Source organism: Periplaneta americana, chromosome 10, assembly GCF_040183065.1.
Source record: "Periplaneta americana isolate PAMFEO1 chromosome 10, P.americana_PAMFEO1_priV1, whole genome shotgun sequence".
Taxonomy (NCBI): Eukaryota; Metazoa; Arthropoda; class Insecta; order Blattodea; family Blattidae; genus Periplaneta; species Periplaneta americana.
In genome coordinates this window covers 3029413-3057175 of record NC_091126.1, presented here as the reverse complement: position 1 = coordinate 3057175, position 27763 = coordinate 3029413, and the positions used below count along the sequence as shown (strand labels likewise).

Below are 27763 nucleotides of genomic sequence, written 5' to 3'. Positions count from 1 at the left end.
AATATGAAACGAGACAAATGGTGTCCCTCCGAATTTCTAGAATTTCTTTCAGTACTCCGTCAAAACACTTGTTTATAATTTATGATGCAGTTTCACACAACCTATTGTTCAAGTCCCTAAATTATTTACTGTAGTTTTGGTGAACTGCATTTTTTTTTTAAATTAAATTAACACTGTCTTCATTATATCATAAGCTTAACGTTTCGTAGGTGAGGATCTGGAGTTCATGTTCCTCTGTAAATGTGCAGGAAAATCAGCAATTATTGTTTGTACTGCCTTGTCAACAACTGCCTCCTATTGCTTGTCATGTACATATATTTGTCTTCTGAATGTGGAGAGCATAGGAAGCTGTGTTTCGTAGGATGCCATTTAACACTTGTCGTGTTTTTTACCCACTGATTTAACAAATCTTTGTTTTCTAAAGGAAAAGTGTAGGTTTCTCTGATGTATATACCTAATGCATAAGTAATTGCAGTGTATAATTTTTTTATTATATTTGTAATTATTGAAAGTGTTTTTCCCTTTCATTTAATATGTAATTAATATATGTTCTGAAGAAAAAAATCTTTAAGTGTTGAGTGCTTTCTTAATGAACAAAATTATGTAATATCCTTTATTTCTGTTCCTTGGGTCCGTCCTGCTTATAGAGAAGACGATGAGCTGTAGCTTATAAAAAGTAGGCCTATTTCGAAGACAAACGATAAACCAAATAAATGGTTCACTGGTAATGTACTTAAACTAAATACGGATAAAACCACTAAAATTCCATTTCAGTCCCAGTGAAAAACAAATAGCAATAAAATATTAAAATTGTATTTCGACACTGGCATCCTTTATTTCTACTCCTTGGGTCCTTACTGCTTACAGAAGAAGACGATGAGCTGTATCTTATAAAATGTAGGCCTATTTCGAAGACAAACAATTAATTAAATAAATGGTTCACTAGAAATAAAGTTAAATTAAATATGGATAAAACTACTGCAATTCCGTTTCAAACCCAGTAATAGCAATAAAATATTAAAATTGTATTTCGACACTCTCATCCAAAATAATCCAAAACTCTGTGGTAGGCAGTATTGTTGTTAGTATTTTGACTGGAAGGACATGAAAGAATATAATTGAGCACCTACATGCAATAATGTGGCAAGTATGAATATATTTCGTAACTACTTACCTCATTATTGTACGTTCGTGCTCAATTATACACTAATAATTATCTGTGGTGCCACAGCCCTTGAAAGGCTCAGACAGACCAGTCGGCTGTTGGCCTCACGTTCACATTTCGATAATAATTATACTCTACTGTGGGGAAAAAAAAAACTGAAAGTGTGTTTGGTCATGTTTTACCCAAGTTACAAGCTTGGAGGTAAAGATTGTTTACTAAGTTAGGGCGTACTTTCATTCTATATCTTATGGTATAATAAATAGTTTTGCAACGTGTAGAGACTGGGAAAACAATTTAATAAAATCATCCGAATCATACTCGTTCATTTTATAGGCAATCTTGCAGGTCGCATTTAAAAGAACCTAGGAATATTAACATTTTCTTCAGTATATTTGCTAGGACTTCTTGTGATACGTACATGACAATTCTGCTTATGTTATTCTTTTAAGCTTTCCTTCTAGGAGTAGCTCATGTGTTTAAATTTAGCGTACATAATTTCTTTATTTTAGATTACGTTACTAGCACATATTTGACGAAATACTAGGTTTTACCACTTCAGTTTAACTGATTTATGCAAACAAAATTTTGACAGCTGGCGATTGCAATGTTAGTTATTGCCACACCCACTTTGTTTTGGGTGCTTAAGTTAATGGCAGCCGGTCGTTCAATTTTCTTCAAACATGGCGGCGCAATGGCCACTCTGTATCTCTCTCTTTCTAACTCGTTGAGTGATCCACTCCACTGATTCATATTTCTGCAAATGGCGTAACTTTATTAAATAAATTAAAATCAATAAGTGTTGGCAACATCATGAGGGAAAATTCTGTACAGCTAAAAAATAAAGTTTTATTGAACAACTTGTATATACTGTATTTTTTATTCAGAAAGCCGAAATACTGGAAATGATTACAAACTCTGTATTAAAAATTCCGCAACAGGGAAAATTCTCTCTTAGTTATCAGTACATAGTTCTGCACACAATGTATACAACATATTAAATAACTAACATAAAATACAGTAAAATTCTCTGTATCTGAAGTGATTTTGGGTAAGTTAATAATTGATGGATAACCCATGAATTCTGGAATTCTCACTTGGCCTTTATAAGTCTTTCAAGAAATAATATTTGACATTGACATGTCTTATTGCAACTAAACATGGCGAGAAATGAAGAAAGTATAAATTACTTATACAGATCACAAAGTAAGATATGAATTCATTTCATGATACATTTTTCTTACTGCTATGTCTGTCCATCACATTATCCAAAATACAAGTCTGCCTGGCAGTGTAAGACTTTTCACTTCCCTTTCCTTTTGGTTAACTGAAGTTTGAAAAATGGGATTTTACTCAATATAGTCGAGCTATTGTGCAGTCTCAGGGGAGGGAGGAGAAATTTAATGTTAACCTTTCTTTGTTGTGGATCACACCGAAAGAGCCAAAAGAAAAGAAAATTTGTTTCTGTTTTATAAACATGCATACTATATTTGTATGAAAATGACCTGTTCATATCATTGTCCTTTTTCAATCTTACACAAAACCATTATTTTAAATATAACTATTTGAAACAAGTCAAATTCTAATTGACCATGAGTTTAAGCTAATTTGAACTTGTTAACAAAACCGAAACTATTAATGTCAGTTCATCAGAAAGGGTAGACCTATAGTTTTACCTGGGATGAAAGTCCCGTTGGCAAGTCCAGTTCCATTATCGCCAAGTTTTCCATCTATATAGATGCTCCAGTCACCATTTGAAGAATGCCACATCACACATACTGAATGCCATAAGCCATCATTTGCCATGATGTCTGTTACAGTACGTTCACCATTGACATACAAGACAAAACTGAAATTAAAGGAGAACTGATCATCAGAAGTACAGGCTGTAAATATACCTTCCTTAATTCCTTTATTTCATTTTTATGGTCTTCATGACCTGATCTCTGCTCCATTTTTTAAATACCTGATCCGTATTAATTTGCGAGGAATATGGACTTGAATAGTGTTCAATAATTGAACACAATATAAAAATATACAATTATTGTATATCTAACTAGAAGAAATGAGTTTAAAAGCAACTAGCAAGGCGCGACTGAATCTAATCAGTATTCTACTTTACATTCTTGGATACTTGCTAGTGGACTGACTTAACATGCCGAACCAAGGTATTCACCATTATATTTTACGCTTATGACGACATTTACAATTTTTACATAAATATTCTTTATTAAGTGAATTAAGTGAGAAATATTGTATATCAAGTTACAAACATTGTAAGTTACATAAAGTAATAAATATTGGTTATTCGTGATATTGATTTAATTACATTTATTATTATTGTGAATTAATGCTTGAACAAATTTCTTTTACATCATTGATATGTTCATTCAGATTTATCCACTTATAGCATGTTTGTTTTTTGGCTATGTTTACTACACACATGCAAGTTACATTTTCCACAAACAATGGTTTTTTTGCTAGTTTGTTCAGTCTGTCACCAACAGAGCTAGATGTATGGCATCTCCCCCTGCCTGATGGCTGCTGCTGTTTCTGCGTTGTTTTGGCATGACAATATTTTCTGAAGTTCAGTTATGTTTTCAGCATTATGTTCCATATTTTGTTTGATAGAAGCATTGTCTGTTTGTTTGTTCTTTTTCTTCTGGACCAGTTTGGAAAATTCATAATATGCAATGTATATATTTAATGCATTCAATATCAATTAGGGTGTAAAATACAGATAGCAGCCACTGATGGGTACCTCTCTCAGGACAATCCTTCCTGGTTGAGTTATAGAATAAATTTACCGACCTGCATTCCTTTTTCCATCATCAGAAATTTCGGCATCCTGATGTGATGGCAGCATGATTAGGTTCTTCTTTGTAGGTTTAGGAATATGACACTAATGTAACAGGTGGCTTTCCAGATGCAGGGTCGGTGAATACGAACTCGTTTGAGTGCAATTGTCTTCCAATTCTCCTAGAATATGTTTGCGATTTTTGTTCATGCTACCAACTAAAGTAATTTTACACTCTTTGTACAGATCTTTGGCAACTTCGACCGATGTACAGTACCGGTCAGTACTCACTTTCCGACCTGTGTTCTTTATCCGAGCAACAAGCCTTTTGCCTACTTCTCCAGGACCTCTTTTTTTCAGTTAGTTATTTAACGATGCTGTATCAACTACTAGGTTACTTAGCGTCAATGGGATTGGTGTTGGGGAAACCTCGGAAAATATCCAAACAGATAATCAGCCCAAGCAAGAATCGAACTTATCCTCGAGCACAACTCTGCATTGGCAGGCAAGTGCCTCAGCCGACTGAGCTACGCCGGTGGCTCTCTAGGGCCTCTTGATACAGGAGTTGTTCCTTCTTGTTTGTCAGCATACACTTCCATAATCTATAGAGTCACAGTCGGCAAGAATTCTGAGGATCCCTATTTACCTGGTTTTTCTTTCAAAATGACCTTAAATGGGCATCTTCCTCGAAACAGGGAAAGCATTTCATGTATGTAGTATTCTTATCAGCTGTACAGTACATCAGAAATATGTTATTCAAAAGTTGAAATATTTCTCGTATAGAAGCAAAATTGTCATTCGATCTTCTAACCTCCCTTGTGTTCTTATCATCTAATCTCACGACAGAAGAACACAAAACCTGTTTCGACTCGTACTAGCTATATATACTGATTTTCTAAGCTCTTGGGTCCATAAGTGACGGTAATACATGTTAATCTAATTATTTGTGCACATAGGGGCTCGAAATGGATGTTTTCACGAACCAGAACACACTATTATCTATTATTTTCGGGACACAGTAGTGTTGATGACAACAATGGACTTAATGGCCAGGGAGATGACGCCTAGTATTACCATGAAATATTTATGTACAGTAGTGGCAAAAAAACTGGACCGATGGAATAATCAAAGTCCCCGAAATGAGCCACTGTGCATGCCACACCTGCATTCACAAGATAGCGAGTAATCTATTGAAATTGTTGTAGTTTCGGCTACTGACGTAGCCCATTTCGAAAGCCTTAGAAAATAAACTGGTAAAATTCATGTTCTGGGAATAATAAGTTACTTAAGTAGTAAAATATCACTGCAATCGAAAAGTATTGGGAATAAATTTGAATAAGAAAAAAAAAAAGTTTCCTTCCCAGGCAGGATTCGAACCATGACAGTCTTAGTTACCAATCGTGCTGTCACTGTGCTATGGAATCACTTGAGAACCAACGTTCCTTGAGAGTCTGTCATACAACAAATGATTTAAAAGGAGACTACGTCCTACGAGTAGCTTTAATTTAGAAATAATTTCACGTAATTTGCATTACTTGTGAAAACAAACGTTTCCATTACATCTCTTAATTTAATTTAAGTATCACTGGATTGAGAAACTAGCTACTAAATCACGTTATATGTTGCACCTTATCACAAATTTGTAGTCGATACAGAATGCTATGAACAGATTCTCCTCAAAATGGCCGCTAATGCTAACCATATATACAATAACATAAATAAAGACATGAAAATCCTACACATCCAACCCAAAAACCAATAACTCAACACACTAGAACAATATGAAATATACAGACACACTAAAACACAACCAAATCAAATTCTCAACACACAGATCAATTTCAGAACACACTCACTATTTGACTCCACATTACAACACACAAACACACCCTTACAACAGGCAGCGATATCAAGATGACGCTATGATCCAATAGGCTCTGACGATAGTGTATATACCGAAACAGTTGTAAGCCCACGTGCTTAAATATATAACACTAGTAAGTTGTCCATTTATCAATCTTCTGAAATTATTTTTATTTTTGCTGAAGATAGAAATAAGCTTAATTTTTAACCTACTGTATAATATGCCTTCACATTGATAGTGTATATTAATTTCAGCCTTCTGAGTACAATACTTTCTGAGAAAAGCGCACCAATGTCACAAAAATAAGAAAGTGCAGAAAAATGGTGTTCAAGTTTCCATATCATGCAATGTTAAATTTTTCAAATTTGGGAGCACTTTTCTCAGAAGTGATAAAAAATACAAATGTAGGAAAAATAGGGCATACGTAATATACTTTCATGTATAGAGTGGGCCACATAAATTTTAAATTCCATTGAGCAGTTGGAAAAAAAAATCATTAATAACATTTTTTTGCATTAATTGCTACAATATTGTTGCTGAAGATAGAGCTAAAAGCTGACAATTAGAAGAAATAAAATCATATTATAATTTTACACATATTAAACTCCCGGAAAACGATAAAAACCAAAATTTCATTTTTTTTATCAAAATTCAGTGTACAGACTCCCCTTAAATTACATATTCTTATTTATTAGATATTTATCTACATATTTTTCATTTTCATATTACATAATATCTGAGCTCTATTAATAACGCAGTAGAAGCATTTCATAGTAAATTCCAAAGTTGGTTGCTGGTCACTATGTTAGTTTCTGGAGGTGTCTGCAACACATAAGAGAAGAACAATACGAGAACGAAATTATGATACCCAAATCTAAGCAGACCACGTAAACATAGGCTTCCTATAAACAGAAATATGTTGCCAACCAAAGGAGAATAGAAATCATAGTAAGGAGCTACAATGAGTATAAAATGACGACGTTAAATGCTATTTGCGTGCTGTATCATACAACTTAAATGGTCTTATACAGCCAGAGGTGAAGAGGTTGAGCAATTATGAAAAATATATTGGACCTTTTTCAATGGACATTTTATGTAACAAAATTTGCGGACATTGAATAAATTGGACATTTTTCGAGTAGATGTTTAATTGAATGTACATTAATATAATGTGGACATTTGACATTTTAACCTCCAACAAGTGAGGCACTTGGGAATTTTTCATTTACTGTCTAGCTTCCCAATACTCACTGGTTACATATTTACATTGTTTTGGGTGTTCAAAACTATGACAGGTTGTATAAGTAGCAAATTTAGAATTCTGCCATTGCTGTCCACCATAAATAACACTAAAAAGACGGCATGAGTCAAAATTACTCTTTTAGTTTTCCAACTCAACAGATAAGCACTTAACTGATAAGTAAAATCGTTTATACTTTGTGACTTTGTTTGTTAGTTAAAACTGCATATATCAGAATAGTTTGAAGCATAATCCATTATTACATTATGTAAAATTTTAGGATATACTTACAAAGACGGCAGTGAGTCATTTTAACTCATGCAGACTTAAATGTAGCGGAAATATTGAAGCCCATTATCGAAAGGAATAATGTGTGTGTAGTGTGGAAAAAACTGCAAGTTCAGGAAATAGAATATTAGAAACAAGATCAAAACCAAAACCACTGCAAAATAAAGAAATGCAATAAAATTTCAAAATCTCAATCCTGATGATTCTGGTGGAAGATGGTGTTGAATCTTATGTGTTGGAATCAAGTGAAGAAGAAGTCCAGATCAAAGCGATATTAGTCATGCAGCTCTAGTGGTACTTCTCTGATGTGAGATTTCATGGGATGGAACTAGGTGCCATCATCAGGTAGACGGCTATAGCAGAACAGCTTGCATATTCTGTCTGACCCTACACACTATGCATTTAGTTTGATTATAAATGACAAATTTATGTCTGCAGTGAAGAGGTGTACAGAGAATCAAGCGCAGAATGGAAAACCAGATCCAACAGTATCAAAAGATGAAATTCTCACATTTTTTGCACTTCTTAACATGAGCGAGGTGCTTGGTCTTGGCAAAATGGCTGTAATATCTGTTGGTCTAAGGCAGCACTGGCCAGCTGAGCTGCACTTACGAAGTATTATGTGCATTCACTAGCAAAAAGCGTGGCATTGCATTGCAAGCATTTGGAAGATCTGTTCTCGCATGTTGATCATGTACAAAGAGCACGAATTGGTCACCATTCATCTAAGCTATGGGGTGTACATCAACGTCAAGAGACAGAAGTATTTCAGGTTTGACATATGACCACAAAGAAGTCAGAAATTGAGAACTGACGTCTTCTATATGGGATATGTTTATAATGTTATAATCTTAGAGAAAGTATTACTTGTGATCAAAAATTGTACCCTATCATGTAGAAAAAAAAAAAAAAAATTGGGATTAAGTTTCGACTATTGGCCGACATAAGAAAAAAATATTGTCATTTTTGGCAATAATGTATAATATAATTCATAACAGTTTCTAAAAATCACCTATTTTAAAGAACACCAAATTTCAATCTTGTATTAAAAATGAATAAAGATTAATCTGTTAATTATATTATTATTATTATTATTATTATTATTATTATCATCATCGTCATTATCATAAATATGATCGTCGAAATCAGTAATTTATAATTGTGACATAAAAAGCAAATACATTTTTGGGTTAAGAAGCCTTCAACATTCAACTTAAACACTGGAGTCATTTTGACTCATTGCCATCCTTTTAGGTAGGAAACTTATGCCGTCCTATCAATGATAGACCCATTTCCAGTTGTTTTTTTTAGAATAATTTTAGAAAACAGTAGTGAAGATAGACAAAATACTTACCCATTATAATCAGTAAGTGTAAAACTGTTATCTGAAAAATTTGTTGCATACGAGAAGACTGTACCATAGTTGAATCTGTCAGCACTCTTCAGCCATAAACATACTGATACCTACAAACACATCACAGCAATGAAGCACTCAAAATCAAAATCAGTTCTGTTTTCTAATAGTTGACTGTCAATCCCATGAACTTCGTGCATACAGCAAATACAAGGCAGTCTTCACGAACTTTCACAGACTAGTACTGATTTACCTGATGGCACAAAATACGAGGGTGTTTAATAAGCAAGGTAACAACACTTCTCGAGTGAGTATATATTATTTTTTCATGCACGCACGCACGCACACACACACACACAGATATATAGGTTTAATCAACGGATCTGACACATTAATTTTCCATACATATCCAAAATTGTCATTTGTTCCATTGACACACCAATGTAGCACACAGTGCCAAATGTCTGGAGCTAGGACATTTAAGGCTTGCTGAACTTTGCTGGCAGCTGTAAGCCGATTTTCAATATGAAATCTTCATGAATCTGAATAGGTGATAGTCACTGGGTCTTAGTTAGGGCTGTGAGATGAATTTTATCTATTTCAGAAGATTCTGTTAATACTACAACTGGAGACCGGACATTGTTGACATCAGTTCTCTCAATGCTGCAGATTAAATAAGAATTCATCTCCAAAACTGGAAAGAAATTTTGTTTAGGTGAAGTTTTTGGTAACTTGGAAGTCTAACAAATGAAACAAGATGAAGTAGAGTTACGTCTACGTAGCATAACTATTATTGTAAAACGTGTTTCTCCATCATGAAAACTTTGACATCAACATTGTTGATACAAGTGAACTTCTCACAAAATTATACAGAGTTTCATAAATGGTTACTGACAACAGATAAAATTGCTCTGCAGAAGACCGGCATTCTGAACTGCCCATTGTACTACCCAGGACAGAATGCTATGCAAGCCCTAAGGCCCCCACACCACATTCTCCTACAGCATAGGCCTCGCGACTACCACGAGTCCAGTGCATAGCATTACCACATCCGTGGTAATTGTTGCATATTATTTTATTACAAACTTACGGAAGCAATATGCACTGTACACTATATTATAAGCCTATTTCAATGAAGTTAATTTCGCGTGTTTTTGTGGTACTGACGCGACCTAAACAATCCTACTTTCCATTAAATTTTCTGAGGTAGATGTGCCTCTTCAGGATTCTCTGTACGATATCTTATTATCCTTTTAATAGAACTTGCGTTATTGCTCACATATGTTGCAGCTCTTTCTGTTGGATTGTTCAGCTTTACTAATGAACTTCCCTCTTTTTTTTGGTCACAACATTTAATGACACTTGCTATTATAACACATTCACCGCTGTGAATAATTGATGATTTATTTCTTCTTGGAGGTTCACAACATACATTCACTTGTCGATGGCTGATCTTGTCCCATAGCTAACGAAATGAATACTGAAAAGGCCGATGTGTTGAGCGTAGGGCAGTACTAACTGGACATGTCATAAGCATTATAAGACCTCCCACTCTCTGCATCTCATCCTGCAAAGAAACAGCTCAAGAAGAGAGACAAAGGCAGCAGTTGTTATCCATTTATTATTCAACTTTCTAATTTGTATGATCAAATTGTCTTCCGTCCACAATGTCACATAGGTGAAGGCTTCCAGGATTGTTGAGACAAACTGCTTGACAGAGCTGTCAGCTTCAATCAATTATCTGAAATGTTTGTGGTTGCTCCAAGATTACCCAATGTTCTTTGTTTCGTGGCATGCACTTTGTCTTTGATTAATATATTCATAGGAGAGAGGTCTATTTCAATTGATCCCCTCCTTCCGATGACTTGGCCATGGGAAACTTCACTTAGTTCCACACAGAGCGGTGTAGCACCGTCATGTACAAAGTACAAGGAATACAAATTTTTGTAATACATCTGTAGTCCTGAAATTAAGCATGTTGACATAATTTCCAAACAATTCTGTTCGGTCACCAAGGTTCCAAGACTCCATGGCTAGGTGATTTGTTATGGTTTTTAGGATACCAATACTAGTATGTACAATTGTGTCGGTTAACGTGATCAGACAAACTTCGAATACGAATCAAGATCTCCTTCATTAATCCCTAGTTCACAAAATTCTGGCCTGTGATCAGGACCATCTTTCAACCAGGCGTGCAATATAAGACTCGAATTCGGCATTATGTAAGATTTTCTGAACAGATCTTCTAGAAATGTCTTTTTTTCGTCAATTTCTGAGGAGAGTACCACAACCTGAGGCTTACTGTGGCAACCTCTTTATTGTGAGATTATTGCTGAAGTCCTGTAAGTATGTAATTTACTGTTTGGTGCTATCTTATTTATTCGGCTATGGCATCCAAGTCTGACAGAGTCTCCCTGTTCATATTCTGCAGCCCCTTCAGATGATCGACATCTGTTCGCAAATCGCGTACTACATCCTACTGCATCCTGTATTGATCTGAAAATCGCAACTTTGCAGATACCGCAACCCACCACGGTGCCATCTGTCCAAGGGAGCTACATTCCAACTAGATCCCTGGTATGCCATAGTCTACCATGAAAACCCCTTCCACCAGACAAACAACACCTGTAGGCGAATCACGGCACCACGTCTGTCGAATATATTGCAGCTGATAGATGAAGTTGAAATTAATGAAGGCGAATTTTGTCCGAGGTCCAATGCCGAAAGTTACCCAGCAATTCTGCTTCAAGTGGTTGAGGGGAAAACCTCAGAAAAAACCCAACCAGGGAACCTCTCCCGACCAGGATTTGAACCCAGGACCACTTGTTTCACGGTCAGACATGCTACCTGTCTTGTTCTATAGCCAGCCTGCACTAATGCTTGCAATACTAAAAGCTCGTTATCTTCAATGATTAATTGTAATAGATCTACATGACCTAGGATGGTTCACGACAGATCCGTATTTCTCAAAATTCTGCCAAAGATTGTAGATTGCTTTACAAGTTAGTGGCGGAGAAATAAAATTACTATTCCACTGCTTAAAAGCTAAATAATTATAACCTCCTTGATGCCACGTTTTCAAGGCAGAATTGTTGATGACACTGACTAACAATGCACTCTTGCAGTTGACACAGAAGTTGAAGCTCCATGCACTCTTTCGATTAACTATCTGAACAAAGAATCTCCAAACCAATTTCGAAAATTCAGATTGTGAACAAGTGCAGATGCTGCACTTAAAGAGAATTAATAACAAAGGGTAGTGACTTTTGCGCCACTCTGCGCACGCACACACTCTCTCACTCTCTCTTTCTCTCTCAAATTTCTTACATTTTCCTACTAAACCTGAGGAAAGGGTGTAATTTCTAGCCAAATGCATGCAAAATTTTAATCGAATTTAAAATCTCTTAACATTTACATAAAACAAAATAGAACACTATATTAATATATCACCTGAGACAGAGGTGAGCGTGGTCCTTTTAGAAGAACATAATCTGTTGTCCCAGAGGATGGGAAACGAAGGAAGTACTCTGAGGGAAGTTCTATGAAAGAAAAACAGCATCTTTAACAATGATCAGAACATGTCATTCGAAGGCTGGATTCAACTCCATCTTTGGCTGAAAAGGGAAGGAGAAAAACTGACTGGGCAGCTCTGAAAGTAGCATTTGGAATAATTACTTGTAAATTACTATGAGTAACAGTGACAAAAATCAAGTAATGTGGATATTATATTTTAAAATGTTCATTAGTCAATTAGTCAATATGTCTATCGGTAGGCCGTATATATATAAACTAGCTAGCTTGCCAGTTTATTTGTTTCAACTTAAATCAAGAAATAAAATTAATGTTAAATTTCATGTCCTTCAAAAAACGTAACCTTTGTCCGAGCCTTAGGAGCACATGGAATGTGGTAAAAATGCGACAGAAACCCTCACAGGATGACGTCACATATTGGGGCTCTGCTGCTCTATCCAAGCCATCATGCCAACAGCTGAATGATACTGGAGTGAGAAAAATGAGAAGACGAAGAAGATCATCTACACACTATTATGAACTCACGTGATTCACAGTGCATTCCAGTATACAGTGTCGTACACAAGCACTTGTATCCTTGTACCAAATCGATACATTCTCCACTGTTAGCACAAGGGCTGTTCACACAGTCATCTATATTCACCTCGCAGTGTACTCCTTCAAATCCAGGAGGGCATTCACAGCTGCAAAGTTGGATAAATATATTATCAATAATTACTGAAAGAAAGATTATGTAAAAAGCGACAATGGGTAATTTTTGTGCCCATGAGTGATAGAATGACTTTATCAAAAAATTGTATTTGTACTCACATGGAAACGTAATATCTTAACTACACAGCTATAAAACAATGTATTGAGAAGAGATGTATGTTTAACCATCAAAGATATGAATGTTAAATTATTTTCATTCTAAAGTAAACGGTTAGAATTTCAGTTGAGATAACCATACATGGCACTTTGAATGGTGCTATAGTGCCCCTGCTGTTCCACGAGTTTCAGATGAAGTCTCATTTAGTCTCACTTTTAATTGAATTTAACTCAAAGTACCAGGTTTCTAAGTTTCTTAAAGATATTTCCAGGGATAGTATTATATATGAAAAAGGGACGTTCAGTGCTGCAGAATAAATAATAATAATTTATCTCCAAAGATTCGAAATAAATTTTGTTTAGCTGACAAGTGAGTAACAGTTTCTCGTAACTTGGAAGCACAACAAATGAAACATGACGATGTTCTGATATTATTTACTATGACTGATAAAACTATCATTTTCACATACATTTCTCCATCACGAAGAATGTCTGGACAGATAACAAACTTCACCAGGCTTTTACAACATTAACATCAACTCTGTTGGTACGACTGAATTTCTCACAAAGTTGTGCAGAAATTCGTAAATGGTTACTGAAAAATAAAACTGCTCTAAAAAGGGCTGGTGATTATAAGAAATGCACTACAATTCTGAACTACAACGAAAATTCTCTTTCAGTAACAGTCCAGTTATGAACAAGAAGAGCTCTGTACCGAGAGGTACGGCAGTTATGCAGTGTTTTACATACCAGTATTTGTTAACTCTTTTATTTCTGTACTTACTTACTTACTTACAAATGGCTTTTAAGGAACCCACAGGTTCATTGCCACCCTCACATGAGCCCGCCATCGGTCCCTATCCTGTGCAAGATTAATCCAGTCTCTATCATCATATCCCACCTCCCTCAAATCCATTTTAATGTTATCCTCCCATCTACGTCTCGGCCTCTCCAAAGGTCTTTTTCCCTCCGGTCTCCCAACCAACACACTATATGCATTTCTGGATTCGCCCATATGTGCTACATGCCCTGCCCATCTCAAATGTTTGGATTTCATGTTCCTAATTATGTCAGGTGAAGAATACAATGCGTGCAGTTCTGAATTGTGTAACTTTCTCCATTCTCCTGTAACTTCATCCCTTTTAGCCCCAAATATTTTCCTAAGAACCTTATTCTCAAACACCCTTAATCTCTGTTCCTCTCACAAAGTGAGAGTCCAAGTTTCACAACCTTACAGAACAACCAGTAATATAACTGTTTTATAAATTCTAACTTTCAGATTTTTTGACAGCAGACTAAATGGCAAAAGTTTCTCATCCAAATAATAACACGCATTTCCCATATTTATTCTGCGTTTAATTTCCTCCCGAGTGTCATTTATATTTGTTACTGTTGCTCCAAGATATTTGAATTTTTCCACCTCTTCGAAAGATAAATCTCCAATTTTTATATTTCAATTTCGTAGAATATTCTGGTCACGAGACATAATCATATACTTCGTCTTTTCGTGGTTTACTTCCAAACCTATTGCTTTACTTGCTTCAAGTAAAATTTCCGTGTTTTCCCTAATCGTTTATGGATTTTCTCCTAACATTTCACGTCATCCACAAAGACAAGTAGCTGATGTAACCCGTTCAATTCCAAACCCTCTGTGTTATCCTGAACTTTCCTAATGGCATATTCTGGAGCAAAGTTAAAAAGTAAAGGTGATAGTACCTCTCCTTGCTTAAGCCCACAGTGAATTGGAAAAGCATCAGACAGAAGCTGGCCTATACAGACTCTGCTGTAAATTTCATTGAGACACATTTTAATTAATCGAACTAGTTTATTGGGAATACCAAATTCAATAAGAATGTTATATAAAACTTCTCTCTTAACAGAGTCATATGCCTTTTTGAAATGTATGAATAACTGATGTACTGTACCCTTATACTCCCATTTTTTCTCCAATATCTGTTGAATACAAAAAATCTGACCAATAGTCGATCTATTATACCTAAAACCACACTGATGATCCCCAATAATTTCATCTACATACAGAGTTAATCTTCTCAAATTATTTATATACTACGTGTAATATTTACATATTTTATGGTAACTTATTATGATAAATTACATACATTTAAATAATTGCTGTGACAATCACAGTTAATTAAATAATATTATCTAAAGAGACATAGGAAATTTAGCACACATAAATGAGTCATTCCATGTAAAGTCGCAGAAAATGGAACAAATTTTGACTTTCATATATCTGATCATGTTTTTATTTCCATTTAAGTCCATAATTATGTTTTAAAATATTGCATATTAAGATTCGTTAAAAATGACACACAATGCAATATTAAAAGCATCATATTTCTGAGCATACTGATATTACAATAAAAAAACTGCATGTAAAAGCTTGAAAACCCGTCTTTCACTAAATATTTGCTAACCAATTTTAACATTATTATTAAAGACAATTTTTTAGGATTACAGGAAATAATGAAAAACCACTCATTACATGAAATTATCACCAATCCACAGCTCTGGACATTTGCACATTTCATCTACAGTGGACATCGTGTAATCAGCTTATAGCTGGACACACGTTTTAAGAAGTGAGAAGTATTTACCAGTTGCAGTGCAGGACTCGTAGCTAAACTAAAGTTAAAGTTTAGATGTCAGTTGAGTTTCAGAAAAACTTAATAATTTGAATTTAAGCAGTGGGATACAGCTGTACCCATGCGCCTGCGCCTAACCGTGCCACAAAAAAGGACGTACCTACGAAGAGTTAATAGATTACTGAACCAGAAAAATCTAACTCAGATACGAGAGTTGCCAAAATAAATCATTTTTACTACATGTTCCAATGATGAAATGCTTGAAAATCCTCATGGAAAATACGGTTGCTCAACTGAAAATTCATAAGACTTATACAACTATTTTATCTTACCTGTAGTTAACACCACTAGTTATGCACGTGCCACCATTGTGGCAGAGTTCATCAGCACAAGGATCAAATGGCTCTTCCTCACACAATCTCCCAGAGTAACCTTCCCGACACTGACAACTGTAACTTGCAACGCCATCAATGCAAGTTGCATTATGGAGACAAGGAAGAAAACTACATTCATCAATGTCTTCTTCACATATTGAACCTGCAAATTAAAGTAAAGTCTCATTTTTTATTTTACTAGAATGAAAGCTGAATACATTCTGTGTGAAAGTAGATGTTTACAAATCACTAATAAAGGAAGAATTTGTCAGCCTTTCTTGTATAACAGAGTAAATATTCTGTGCAAATTGTCAGAATGACGATGCAATTGCAAAAAAAGAGGGACTAAGTACAATATTTAAGTAAGTAAGAAATAAATAAAGTAAGTAAATAAATAAGTACAAGAAAATTGATATACACACTGGACATTCTCTTACCCCAAACATGCACTCTTTTTGAGTGTGGCTTTTGATGTTTTAAAAAAATTCGTTTCTGTAATAAAAGTTGCCAGCTTTGAGTAACTATATACAGCTGCCACACATTTTTGCACTGATTAGTCATTTTTTTTTAAAAGCTTATTTTATGACACTTTTTAACTGCTTTGGTTATATAGTGTCTGAATGAGATGAAGGTGTTAATGCCAGTGAAATGAGTCCAGGATCCAATGCAGAAAGTTACCCAGCATTTGTTCTTATTGGGTTGAGAGAAAAACCCGGAAAAAACCTCAACCAGATAACTTACCCCAAAAAGGATTTGAACCCAGGTCCGCTCGTTTCATGGTCAGGAGTGCTAACCATTACTCCAAAGCAGTGGTCCCTGATTAGTCAATGTTAATTTGTAATATAAAGAGTCCTCCATGACACATACAGAAACGTTGCCTCCCACAGTGTGCCTGTCATACACGTCAAAGTTCAAGGATGCTGCATGCACGCAGTTCACCACAGTCTGTTCTCTGCTACTAAAGGAATTATTCATTCGTGCTTAATGTAGTGCAACCTATTATGGTTTTTTAATTCTTTGAAAAGAGTGAAAGCATTACCGGTACTCATTCTTGCGTAATTGTTCAAAACTATTGCGTTTTTCTATTTGTTTCGGAATCCTGAAGTTATTACTCATTAGTGCACAGTGAAGAATATAGTGCAAGCTATTGCATTTTTTCTAATTGTTCGAGACTGGAGTATAGCATATCACAACGACTTTTTGTTGTTTTCATTTATGCAAAAAGTGGAAGAAAATATCCAACAAGTTATTCATTTCGAACATTTCGCAAGAAAAGATTCCTACAGTATTTCAGAACAATGTTTGGAGATGTCAAAAATGTACCAAAGCAGAAAAGGGACACTCTGAACATCTCTTGTGACACAGGTAAGATGCAATTATATTCATTTTGAAGTTGTTTATAAATATTTCCCCACTGAACAGGTTTTAGAAACTGAAGTTCAAATTACTACTATAGAAATGGAGAGCGTCATTATATGGAGGACCCTGCATTAACAATATATTTATTACTTTATGTAGGTTACTGTAGAAAAGATGACAACACTCTTCTTACAGGCATAATCATACTATTATGCTTTTCTCTCTGGGCAAGCATCAGCCACAGAGTGGGTCCACAGACGTGTAGGTTAGCTATGAATAAGGCGAAACCCAAATAAGCAGTATCAGACCAATGCGGCAACTTCATCAAGGGGTAGGAGTATGGTCTTACTCGTTAAATGCTATGTAGTTCCTATGACAAAGTTTTAAAATTGCCCTGTACTGCCTTTTACAGTTTGGGAGAGGACCCCAAAGGATAAGGGAAAGAAACTCTGGTGAAAAGGCATGGGCAGATCAGGTTCTGTGAGCTGGGTTAAAGCAACTAGTCTAGGGAAGGAATTGGTTCTCCAGGCTGGGGCCGGGGTTGAATGATATCACTCTTGTTATGAATGTTTGAATTTTGATGAAGGATTAAAGCAAAAAACAAATTGGCTAGATGGAATGTGAGAACTTGGGGGTAAAGCTGATGAAGTATGAAGCAGGTGCAGCAGCCACCCAGGAGATTAAATCATAGAACAAGCATAAACCAGTCAGTTTCAGAGAAGGAAAGCAGGTCTTTTAACATATAATTTAGAAGCTGTATGCACCCACAGAAGAGGCAGGAGAAATAGAGAAGGATGGTTTCTATGAGAAATTGGAACAAGAAATGGAGGAGATGGCACAACAAGATGTTAAAATAATCATGGATGACTTTAATGCTAAAATGGGAAGAGAAGCAGCTTTCGCCAAAATATGAGGTAGGAGAGTCTAAATGAGAATTCATATGATAACAGATCGAGATTAACAGATTTTGCAGGAAGAAATAATATGGTCATAACGAGTGCTTGCAGAAATATTGTCAGGAAAGTTACTTGGTGTTCACCAGATGGAAGTACTAAAACCAAAGACAGACCATATAGTCAAAGATCAAAAACATGCAACTGATATACTGTGAGTGGACAGCTGTCAGAGAGCAGAGGGTAAAGTGCAGACAACGATTAGGGGGAAAGAGTGACGAGATATGAAGTATGAAAACTTACAGAAAATGAAGAAAAAAGGAGTATGAGACAGAAATTGAAAAGGGATTTCCATAGCTGGACAGGGGAGGACAGTGTGTGATGAAGGAGGTACCGATAATTAGAAATGCTGAATAATGAAATGATAAAAAAACAAAGCTGGTTTGGTAATGAGTGTAAAAAGGAGACAGGAGATATAAATGAGAATAGAAGAAAGGTGATTTTCATCATCTTCTAAATTCTGAATGCAAACCACATCGAAACTAGTCAATTAAGGTAAAATACCTACAAATTTAATATTAACACAGTGAAGCTGTTTATTTTAATTACTGGTAACTTAAATATATCGTATTTATAAAATAAAACCATCTGCCCTTCAATAAGGGTAACCACAAGGCTCCAGAAAACAAATACATATATAAAAGTTTACAATGAAACAATGAAAATATATACAATAAATTTCAAAAGAAAATTAAAGTGAATCATATTACTTGAAATAGAAATGAAACTGCAACATTTCAATTGAGTCCTTTAGAATTTCTCTAAGAACTTTCTCAACATTGTAAAATGTGAATCTCTTTGATTTTAGAAGGTTATAGGTGTATTTGGAGATGGTACCACGAACTCCAAAAAGAAGTCCGTGTACTGACCAACAATTAGCCATGATGTTATACTGCTTGCTAAAATAAGGAATGCAAGGTTCATAGACGATTCCCTTTTCATCATCAGTAAGTTTTGGCTGTTGTGCATCTCTTTCAAACCGTAAGATAGTCGGATCTAGTATTGTTCCTGTGTTCTTTTTTCTATCAATGGCAACAATATCTGCTTGTCTTGTTCAATCATCTTCTGAGATACAATGCACTTCTTCATGGACTTCTAATCCTGTTGTCTTAGGATGTCAGCAAGCGTTGTTCTTACCCTGTGATGGTGGTTGTTCCGCAGTAACTCAGTCTTTTGGCAGAAACCCAACACATGTCCAAGTGTTTCAGTCCTGTCACAGCCTGGGTGGCAGCAACGGGTTGTGTTGAATGCTCTACCTGGGACTGACCATACTGCAGAAAGGTTGCATGACATCTTCACCGCATTAATATATTCAGATGATAACAGGCCTTTTTTTATTGAATATTCAGGAATTTGTCTTAGGACATTGCGCATAAAAACTGACTCCTTTACCCATATGCGACAGTTGACACCATGCAGAAAAAGATCTTTTCCGTAAGATTTCTCTCAGTTGCTGTCCTTTTTTTAAGTACAGAAATTCATTTTCAGAGATATTAAGATTTGTTAAAGCATGTTGTCTTTCTTTGTTAAGATCCCTGACAAAATTTAAATAGATGTCACGTACATGTAGAAGTTGAGTGCATATATTAAAATGTTGAATGCTAGCTTCCCACTCCGCCCTCGAAGTTTACCAGAAGTGTAGATTATGGCATTAGGGGTAGGGGTGTCATTAGGAAACATCATTATTTCCTTCACAGCACTTCTTATAAGTTTATCAGTATCTCTCAAAAATGTTTCAGAGATCTGGGTTAGAGGAGCGCATTGTAGGGGATAGATGAATCTTGGCCATATAAATTCGTTGATAATCTTCATCTTTTGTTCTGCCTTAAGTAATTGTGATTGTGTCGAAGAATGCAGATCTGAAGCCAGAGATGAAAATACGTTCCTTTCATCAAAACAGATTTCATCATTAAAGTCTACACCTAAATATCGGATTTGCCCTTTTTATTTTGAAGTGATGAAATAGCTGAACCTTGCAGAGAAACTATTTGTCCACTGGATAAGAGGCCTTTTCGTAGAATAATGCATTTGCTTTATCAGGATTAATTTGAAGATCAATAGTGGCAAGACTGCTTTCAACTTGGTTGACTAATGAGGTAGCATGTTTTTCAGAAGAACTTATTAATGCCAAGTCATCCGCAAATGCAAGGGCAGATAAATTAGGAAGTTCTTCAGATCAGCTGTATCCATATGCTTTTGAGATATCGGGATCTGTCAGATTTTGAAGTACACAACAACATGGTAGACAAAGAAGAACCTTGAGGAAATCCACAACATACAATGATCGGTTTTGTTTTCTTAAAATCTGCCTCTATCTGGATGACGTTTTCAATTAATGAAGTTTCGATCACTGCATAGAGATTATGTGGAAGACCGAATGAATGAAGGACTTGTAATATGTGATCATGTCCTATGGAATCAAAGGCTTTTGACACATCTAAGAAAACAATAGTGCAATTTTTTCTGTTTCGTTTGCCTGACTTAAGGCATCCATTTATTATAGAAGAATTTATATGGGTTCCAGGAATAGGCATGAAACCCGATTAGAAAGGGTTTAAACTGATGATGGCTCGTAATTCAGAATCAATCACTAATCACTGAAAAAATAGTGATGGTCGCCACTCCTTCATGTTATTTCCATCACCTCATTTATAAGTAAGTATTGTCCATGCCATTTTCAATTGCTTAGGTATGTAATTAAATTTAAGCATGGCATTGCATAGCAAAGTAAGAAATTTTGTAGTTTTGAGATGTCTCAAGACTCGAACCGTAACTTTGTCAGGACCAGGAGCTGTGTCGACTTTAATACCAAAGAGTGCCTTATGAACTTCACGTTCACTAATTATAATATCTTCAGAAAAGTCATGATGAGAAGGTTCCTCAGAAAAAGAAGAAGTTAGATTATTTTCTTTGCTAAATGTTTTAGTGAAATGTTCTGTTATGGAAGAAAGTGGGATTTTGCATGACTGCTTATTTGATTCTGTCAAGATTTTTCGGGCAACTCGGTGTCTAAGATTGTAGAAATTGTATTGAGCAACCTCAAACTCATATATTTTTTTTCTTTTTTTCCCGTTTTCTCTTTGTTGTTCTTTGTGAATTACAAGAAGATTTATAAGGACGCGAGCTTTTGTGTTTATTAGATTTATGATAGTTAAAGTATCGAATTGCTGAGTGAACAGGTCCTGGCAGCACATCAGCAGTTCATTTTTCGAGATCATCTTTAGTATGTTATAAAGTTTTGTTTCCCATTATTGCATAATATAACTTTCCATAGGGCTATCTTGTTATTGGCAATTATTAATGGAGGTTTCAGAGATGTTATTGATTATTATTTTCATTAGCTAACTGCGAATTTGATGTTACATTTGGTGTTTGATATTTAGCAGCTAATGTGTCTCTCCTGGATTGTGGGTGCGCTTTTCCAACATGACTCTTAATTCCCAAATTCGATTTACATGTTTTTTTACAAACTGGACATTCAAAACACACTACTGACTCATTATCATCCTGATATTTATTACTCATGAGCAAAATTTGTATTAAACTGTAGATATAATATGTATTTTGTGATTGTTATTTCTGTTGTCATGCAGAATTTAACAATAAAGGTTCATTCTATTACTGAAGATGAAAATAACACAGTGATTAAGAGTTAAAAGAGTGTAATCAAGAAAGAACAAATGATTTTATTGTTGAACATTTTGCCTTCTAATGGTTTCCAACTAGAAGTATGTAAAGCTTATATAGTAAAAAATGGAGCCTTTCTTGTTTTTTAACAATCTATTATTTTTCTGAATTACTTCGCATCTTGAGCCGTGCTCGACATCCTAGTTGTTCACCTAGTATGTCACTTCGCCCAACAGAGTGCTCTCAGACGATATGTCATAGATAGCGCTATGATTTCTTTCATTTTCTTATCCAAATTATCCTATTGGCCGGTTGATTATGTCAGACGAAGAGAGAGGGAAAAGCGAGATTACCTGACTACACACAGTTATATGTAACATTACTCAGGAGTCGGAGCTAGTACCGATAACACTACTCAGCAGCCAGGCCGCGTACCGACAACTTCATTCAGGCAATCGATGTGCACTCAGGAAATAGAGCTCGAACTGTATTCTACACTTGTAACTTAAGTTCGTCGTGTTAGATTGTTCGAGAATAGTGTATCTTTAAATTTCATTTAGGAATCTAGTTGGATTATATGAAACCTTGTTAGAAATATATTTTGGGATTTAGTGCGGCAATAAGTTGTGTCAGATTTGTTATTATTGGAATAGGCAAATTTGGGTTGTGATATTATGGTCATTTTTGGTTGTATGTGTTAGAGATATTGTAGTGGATCGTGTATGGAAATCACTCGCTGATGATACGTCTTGGGTTAAGTAATTGCGATTACGTGATGTGATGTAATTGTGATATGTGAGGTTGTATTGTATTGGGGGAATTACGTGATGAGATATAACTTTGATATGTGAGGTAGTATTGAAGTTCCAAGACAGTTTTGGTGATAGCGTAGTGATTACGATCTCTTGGCTTACATCGTAATAGACGGTGTAATGAACTAGAATAGTATGGACCTCATTTATCTATTCTAGTACTTCCTACTCCATATTGGTTATTATTGGTTTCCACGATGGTATTTAGGAATTGAGTGCATTGAGTTTCAGTTGCTATTCAAACGACTATTGGTATTTGAAATTATCGTCAGTTACTCATCATTTATCGTATCTCTCTCTCTCTCTCTCTCTCTCTCTTAGGCATTGTTTGATTGTAAAGTACAGAGATTATTGTTAGTGCTATCTGCACAGTTTATGTGAGACATATGTGGAATTGGTAATTTATATAGTGATCAGTCATGTGACAGTTTGTATTGGGTAAATTCTTTGTGAAATATTGAGTTCATGTGTACGTTGAATTTGGTTAATCAGATGTTATGTTATCTCTAATTGAATGGGGCATGTGTTATGAGTTAGTATACTGACTGGGTGTTCTTGTTGCGGTTTATATTTAGTTGAGAGAATGTTTCAACGACTAAATATTTAATAGATCAGCAATTGATTATTGAGAAATGGGTGTATCCGATTGTATTACAATTTGTAAGTATGTTCGCCCAGTGTAGTTAAAGTCTCCACGATTCAGTCATTGGTTTGGTAGTTATTCAGATTAACTTGTAATATTTTCATTCACTTAATTTCATACCTATATGTTATTTCATTCATCATTCATGTAATACTGTTATCCATTATTTGTTAATTATATCTGTTATACAAATTCACACTATTTATTTCTAAAAGTCTTCCACTGCGCACATCCAATCATCCAATGTACCATACATCTGGCGAATAACAGCCACTATAAGAAGAAGTAGAGGAGAGGATGATCGTACACCTCCACAATCTCTGTTGAACCCTTTTTCTGTCATTTTGAGAGAATATATTTTTGCAAAAATAAATTAATAAATTATTGCATAAATACATTTAGTTCCTTATTAATTGGAATATTTATTTTTGTTGCCATTAACATCTGACAAGCTCTGACAATAGACATGATTAATACAAATTGGCCATCAACTGAATGGACTCAAGAATAAAAATTTGGCATCAAATAACCCACAAATTTTCATATAAAACAAATCATAAAAAAGAAAATCGCCTATATTTTAAATTTTAAATTAAGCTGTGAAAATGATAATTATAATTGAAGGTTCAAGGATCCTGGATTGATACCTAAAGCACCTCGTAGCCATGTTTAGGAGGATAACTGAACATGACTGTTTAAGCAATCATTTCTACAGGATTAGAATAGCAACCACACCAAACTATCTCCTTTGACATCAAGAAGTAGAGACGGATATGTGAAATTCTTAAGACATATCATGACCTAATATCAAAATATTGGGAAGCAAGAAAGAGAGTAACTTTGCTGTTAAATCAAATTAGATGCACACACGCACATACATACATACATACATACATACATACATACATACATACATACATACATATATATTTTTATTTATGGGTTAATTAGATAGACTGGTTTCTAATTTTGCAAATGGCACATTAAGGCCTTTTTAGGTTTAATAGGATTCACATATTTGGATCCAGTGTACATGGAATGGAAAAGAATGTTAACATTTTCCAATTACGAAGCAATGAAAGAAATAGGCTAAAATCTAAAAAAATCCAGGCTCTACGTCTAATTATTATTTCTATGCGTGTTGCCAACATTAACTATTACGAATGATTTTGAAGCACAAATTAAATACAAGTTTCATTCTCAATATAATTTAATATAAATGGCCTTAATGAAAGGGAAGCTTTACGTAACAGATTGATCAGCAATTCCATTCATCAATATCATTGTCTTAGTTAGGATCGAAATTTTCTTATTTCTTAATATTTTTTTGGTTCAAAAAATCCTTTCATTTTAAGCTTAAAAATACTTTAATCCATGCTCTTTCGAGAAATGCCATAGCTTTTATATTGACGCCATTTTTAAGCCTTTTATGGCTGTATTTAACTGTGAGGTGCAGCATGCCCCCTTTTTCGCTGTTTTTGCATATTACTTTTTCATGTTTGAATATACAAAAAGCTCCTTGCAATACAATTTTTGTTAGATTTTATTGATATGGGGATCACGTACCAATAAGGTACCGGTATCAGGGATTACACGATGCTGATAAGTGCAGTCCAGAAATCCTGAGAAATACCGGAATTTATTGGTTTGGGTTAATGTTTACTTTGAAATTTTGTAACGTTTTTAATTTTTAAAGTACTGTGAAATAATTTTTTTTCAGCTTCCATGTACAACGTGTAATAAAAAAATTATTACATTTAAGTCAGATAAAATAAATTTCAAATTTTGTGAAAAAAAAAAAATCTTAAAATTTGTATTGCAGGATTTGTATTACAGGAAGTATTTTTTCAGTAAAAAAATAACCATAACTAAAAACTAATTTGTTTACATACCAGTACTTTAATTTTCATGGTATGAACACTAATAAACATGAATATCTGATAAAAATTTGGTGACCATAAGTGAAGAGCTATAGAAGTTGAATATTTCAGTAACTTCTACTGTCCTCGAAACTTATCTGGGCAGATAAAAGAGAGGGGCATGGGGAATAGACTGGTCTCTTCTAGAGGTAGCGGGGCAGGAGAGGGAAGGATGGTCTACGAGACAGGTAAAATACATTTGCTTGCTTAGTGTGATCTGTACTTACAGTAATTTTGCGTTCTGTGAAGACATATTTATGCAGTGGCCGGTAGTAATACGAGATGCAACAAGGTTATAAGCACCTTCTATGCTCGGTTCGATCCCGGTGAAGGTCGATGGCATTTAAGTGTGTGTAAATGCGACAAGCTCATGTCAGTAGATTTACTGGCATGTAAAAGAACTGCGGGAAAACATTCCGGTACACCGCCGGCCCTGATATAACTTCTGCAGTTGCGAGCGTCGTTAAATAAACCATAATTTAATTTTAATTTAGCGTACACAGTAAAGAGAGGGAGATAATAAGGTCAGTGGTTGTTTCTTGCGATCAAGAGACGAAAGAGAAATGTCTTACTTACTTACTTATTTACTTACATACAGCTTTTAAAAACCCGGAGGTTCATTGACGCCCTCACATAAGCCCGCCATCGGTCCCTATCCTGAGCAAGATTAATCCAGTCTCTACAGTAATCATATCCCACCTCCTACTTACTTACTTACTTACTGGCTTTTAAGGAACCCAGAGGTTCATTGCCGCCCTCACATAAGCCCGCCATTGGTCCCTATCCTGAGCAAGATTAATCCAGTCTCTATCATCATATCCCACCTCCCTCAAATCTATTTTAATATTATCTCCCATTCTACATCTCGCCCTCCCTAAAGGTCTTTTCCCCTCTGGCCAACCAACTAACACTCTATATGCATTTCTGGATTCGCCCATACATGCTACATGCCCTGCCCATCTCAAACGTCTGGATTTAATGTTCCTAATTATGTCAGGTAAAGGATACAATGCATGCAGCTCTGCGTTGTGTAACTTTCTCCATTCTCCTGTAACTTCATCCCTTCTAGCTCCAAATATTTTCCTAAGAACCTTATTCTCAAAAACCCTCAATCTCTGTTATCCCACCTCCTTCAAATCCATTTTAATATTATTCTCCCATCTATGTCTCGGCTTCCCCAAAGGTCTTTTTTCCCCTCCAGCATCCCAACTAACACTCTATATACATTTTTGAATTCGCCCATATGTGCTACATGCCCTGCCCATCTCAAACGTCTAGATTTAATGTTCCTAATTATGTCAGGTGAAGAATAAAATGCGTCCAGTTCTGCGTTGTGTAACTTTCTCTACTCTCCTGTAACTTCACTCCTGTTAACCCCAAATATTTTCCTAAGCACCTTATTCTCAAACACCCTTAACCTCTGAATAATTTCAAGGGAAAAATTGTTCAGGGGCCGGGTATCGATCCCAGGACCTCTGGTTGAACGTACCAGTGCTCTACCACTGAGCTAACCGGGAACTCCACCTGACACCGTCTCAACTTCTCCCTTTATATCCACACAACTCGCGTGAGCTGACGAAACGCCAGAGACCCACAACGAGTGCACACAATGTCTGTGTGACTTGGAATTGTGGTTTTCTGTTAACGTATACAGTAACGTATATATTATGCAAATCTAGTCTTTCAGGTGAAGCTCCCTGTAAAGCAGATTTGAATAATTTCAAGGGAAAAAATTGTTCCAGGGCTGGGTATCGATCCCGGGACCTCTGGTTGAACGTACCAGCGCTCTACCACTGAGCTACCCGGGAACTCCACCCGACACTGTCTCAACTTTTCCCTTTATATCCACACAACTCGCGTGGGCTGACGAAATGCCAGAGACCCACAACGAGTGCACACAATGTCTGTGTGACTTGGAATTGTGGTTTTCTGTTAACATACACAGTAACGTATATATTATGCAAATCTAGTCTTTCAGGTGAAGCTCCCTGTAAAGCAGATTTGAATAATTTCAAGGGAAAAAATTGTTCCAGGGCTGGGTATCGATCCCGGGACCTCTGGTTGAACGTACCAGCGCTCTACCACTGAGCTACCCGGGAACTCCACCCGACACTGTCTCAACTTTTCCCTTTATATCCACACAACTCGCGTGGGCTGACGAAATGCCAGAGACCCACAACGAGTGCACACAATGTCTGTGTGACTTGGAATTGTGGTTTTCTGTTAACATACACAGTAACGTATATATTATGCAAATCTAGTCTTTCAGGTGAAGCTCCCTGTAAAGCAGATTTGAATAATTTCAAGGGAAAAAATTATTCAAATTATTCAAATCTGCTTTACAGGGAGCTTCACCTGAAAGACTACATTTGCATAATATATACGTTACTGTGTACGTTAACAGAAAACCACAATTCCAAGTCACAC

General features: G+C 35.6%; 1 protein-coding gene across 15 annotated transcripts in view; it reads right to left on the bottom strand.

Annotated features, from left to right (window-relative positions):
- The window catches only part of LOC138707385 (sushi, von Willebrand factor type A, EGF and pentraxin domain-containing protein 1-like), a 376277-nt gene that overhangs the window by 41533 nt on the left and 306981 nt on the right, over positions 1–27763 (bottom strand). For all 15 annotated transcript variants that reach the window (XR_011334222.1, XM_069836741.1, XM_069836728.1 and 12 more), the window contains 5 exons: positions 15982–16186; positions 12762–12919; positions 12156–12244; positions 8706–8815; positions 2839–3011 (listed from right to left, as the gene is read on the bottom strand). Coding sequence is in view for 14 of the 15 variants with exons in the window: in XM_069836741.1 (XP_069692842.1) it covers positions 2839–3011; positions 8706–8815; positions 12156–12244; positions 12762–12919; positions 15982–16186 (735 nt within the window). In the remaining variant the exon portion in view is untranslated. The remainder of the gene's footprint in view (positions 1–2838; positions 3012–8705; positions 8816–12155; positions 12245–12761; positions 12920–15981; positions 16187–27763) is intronic.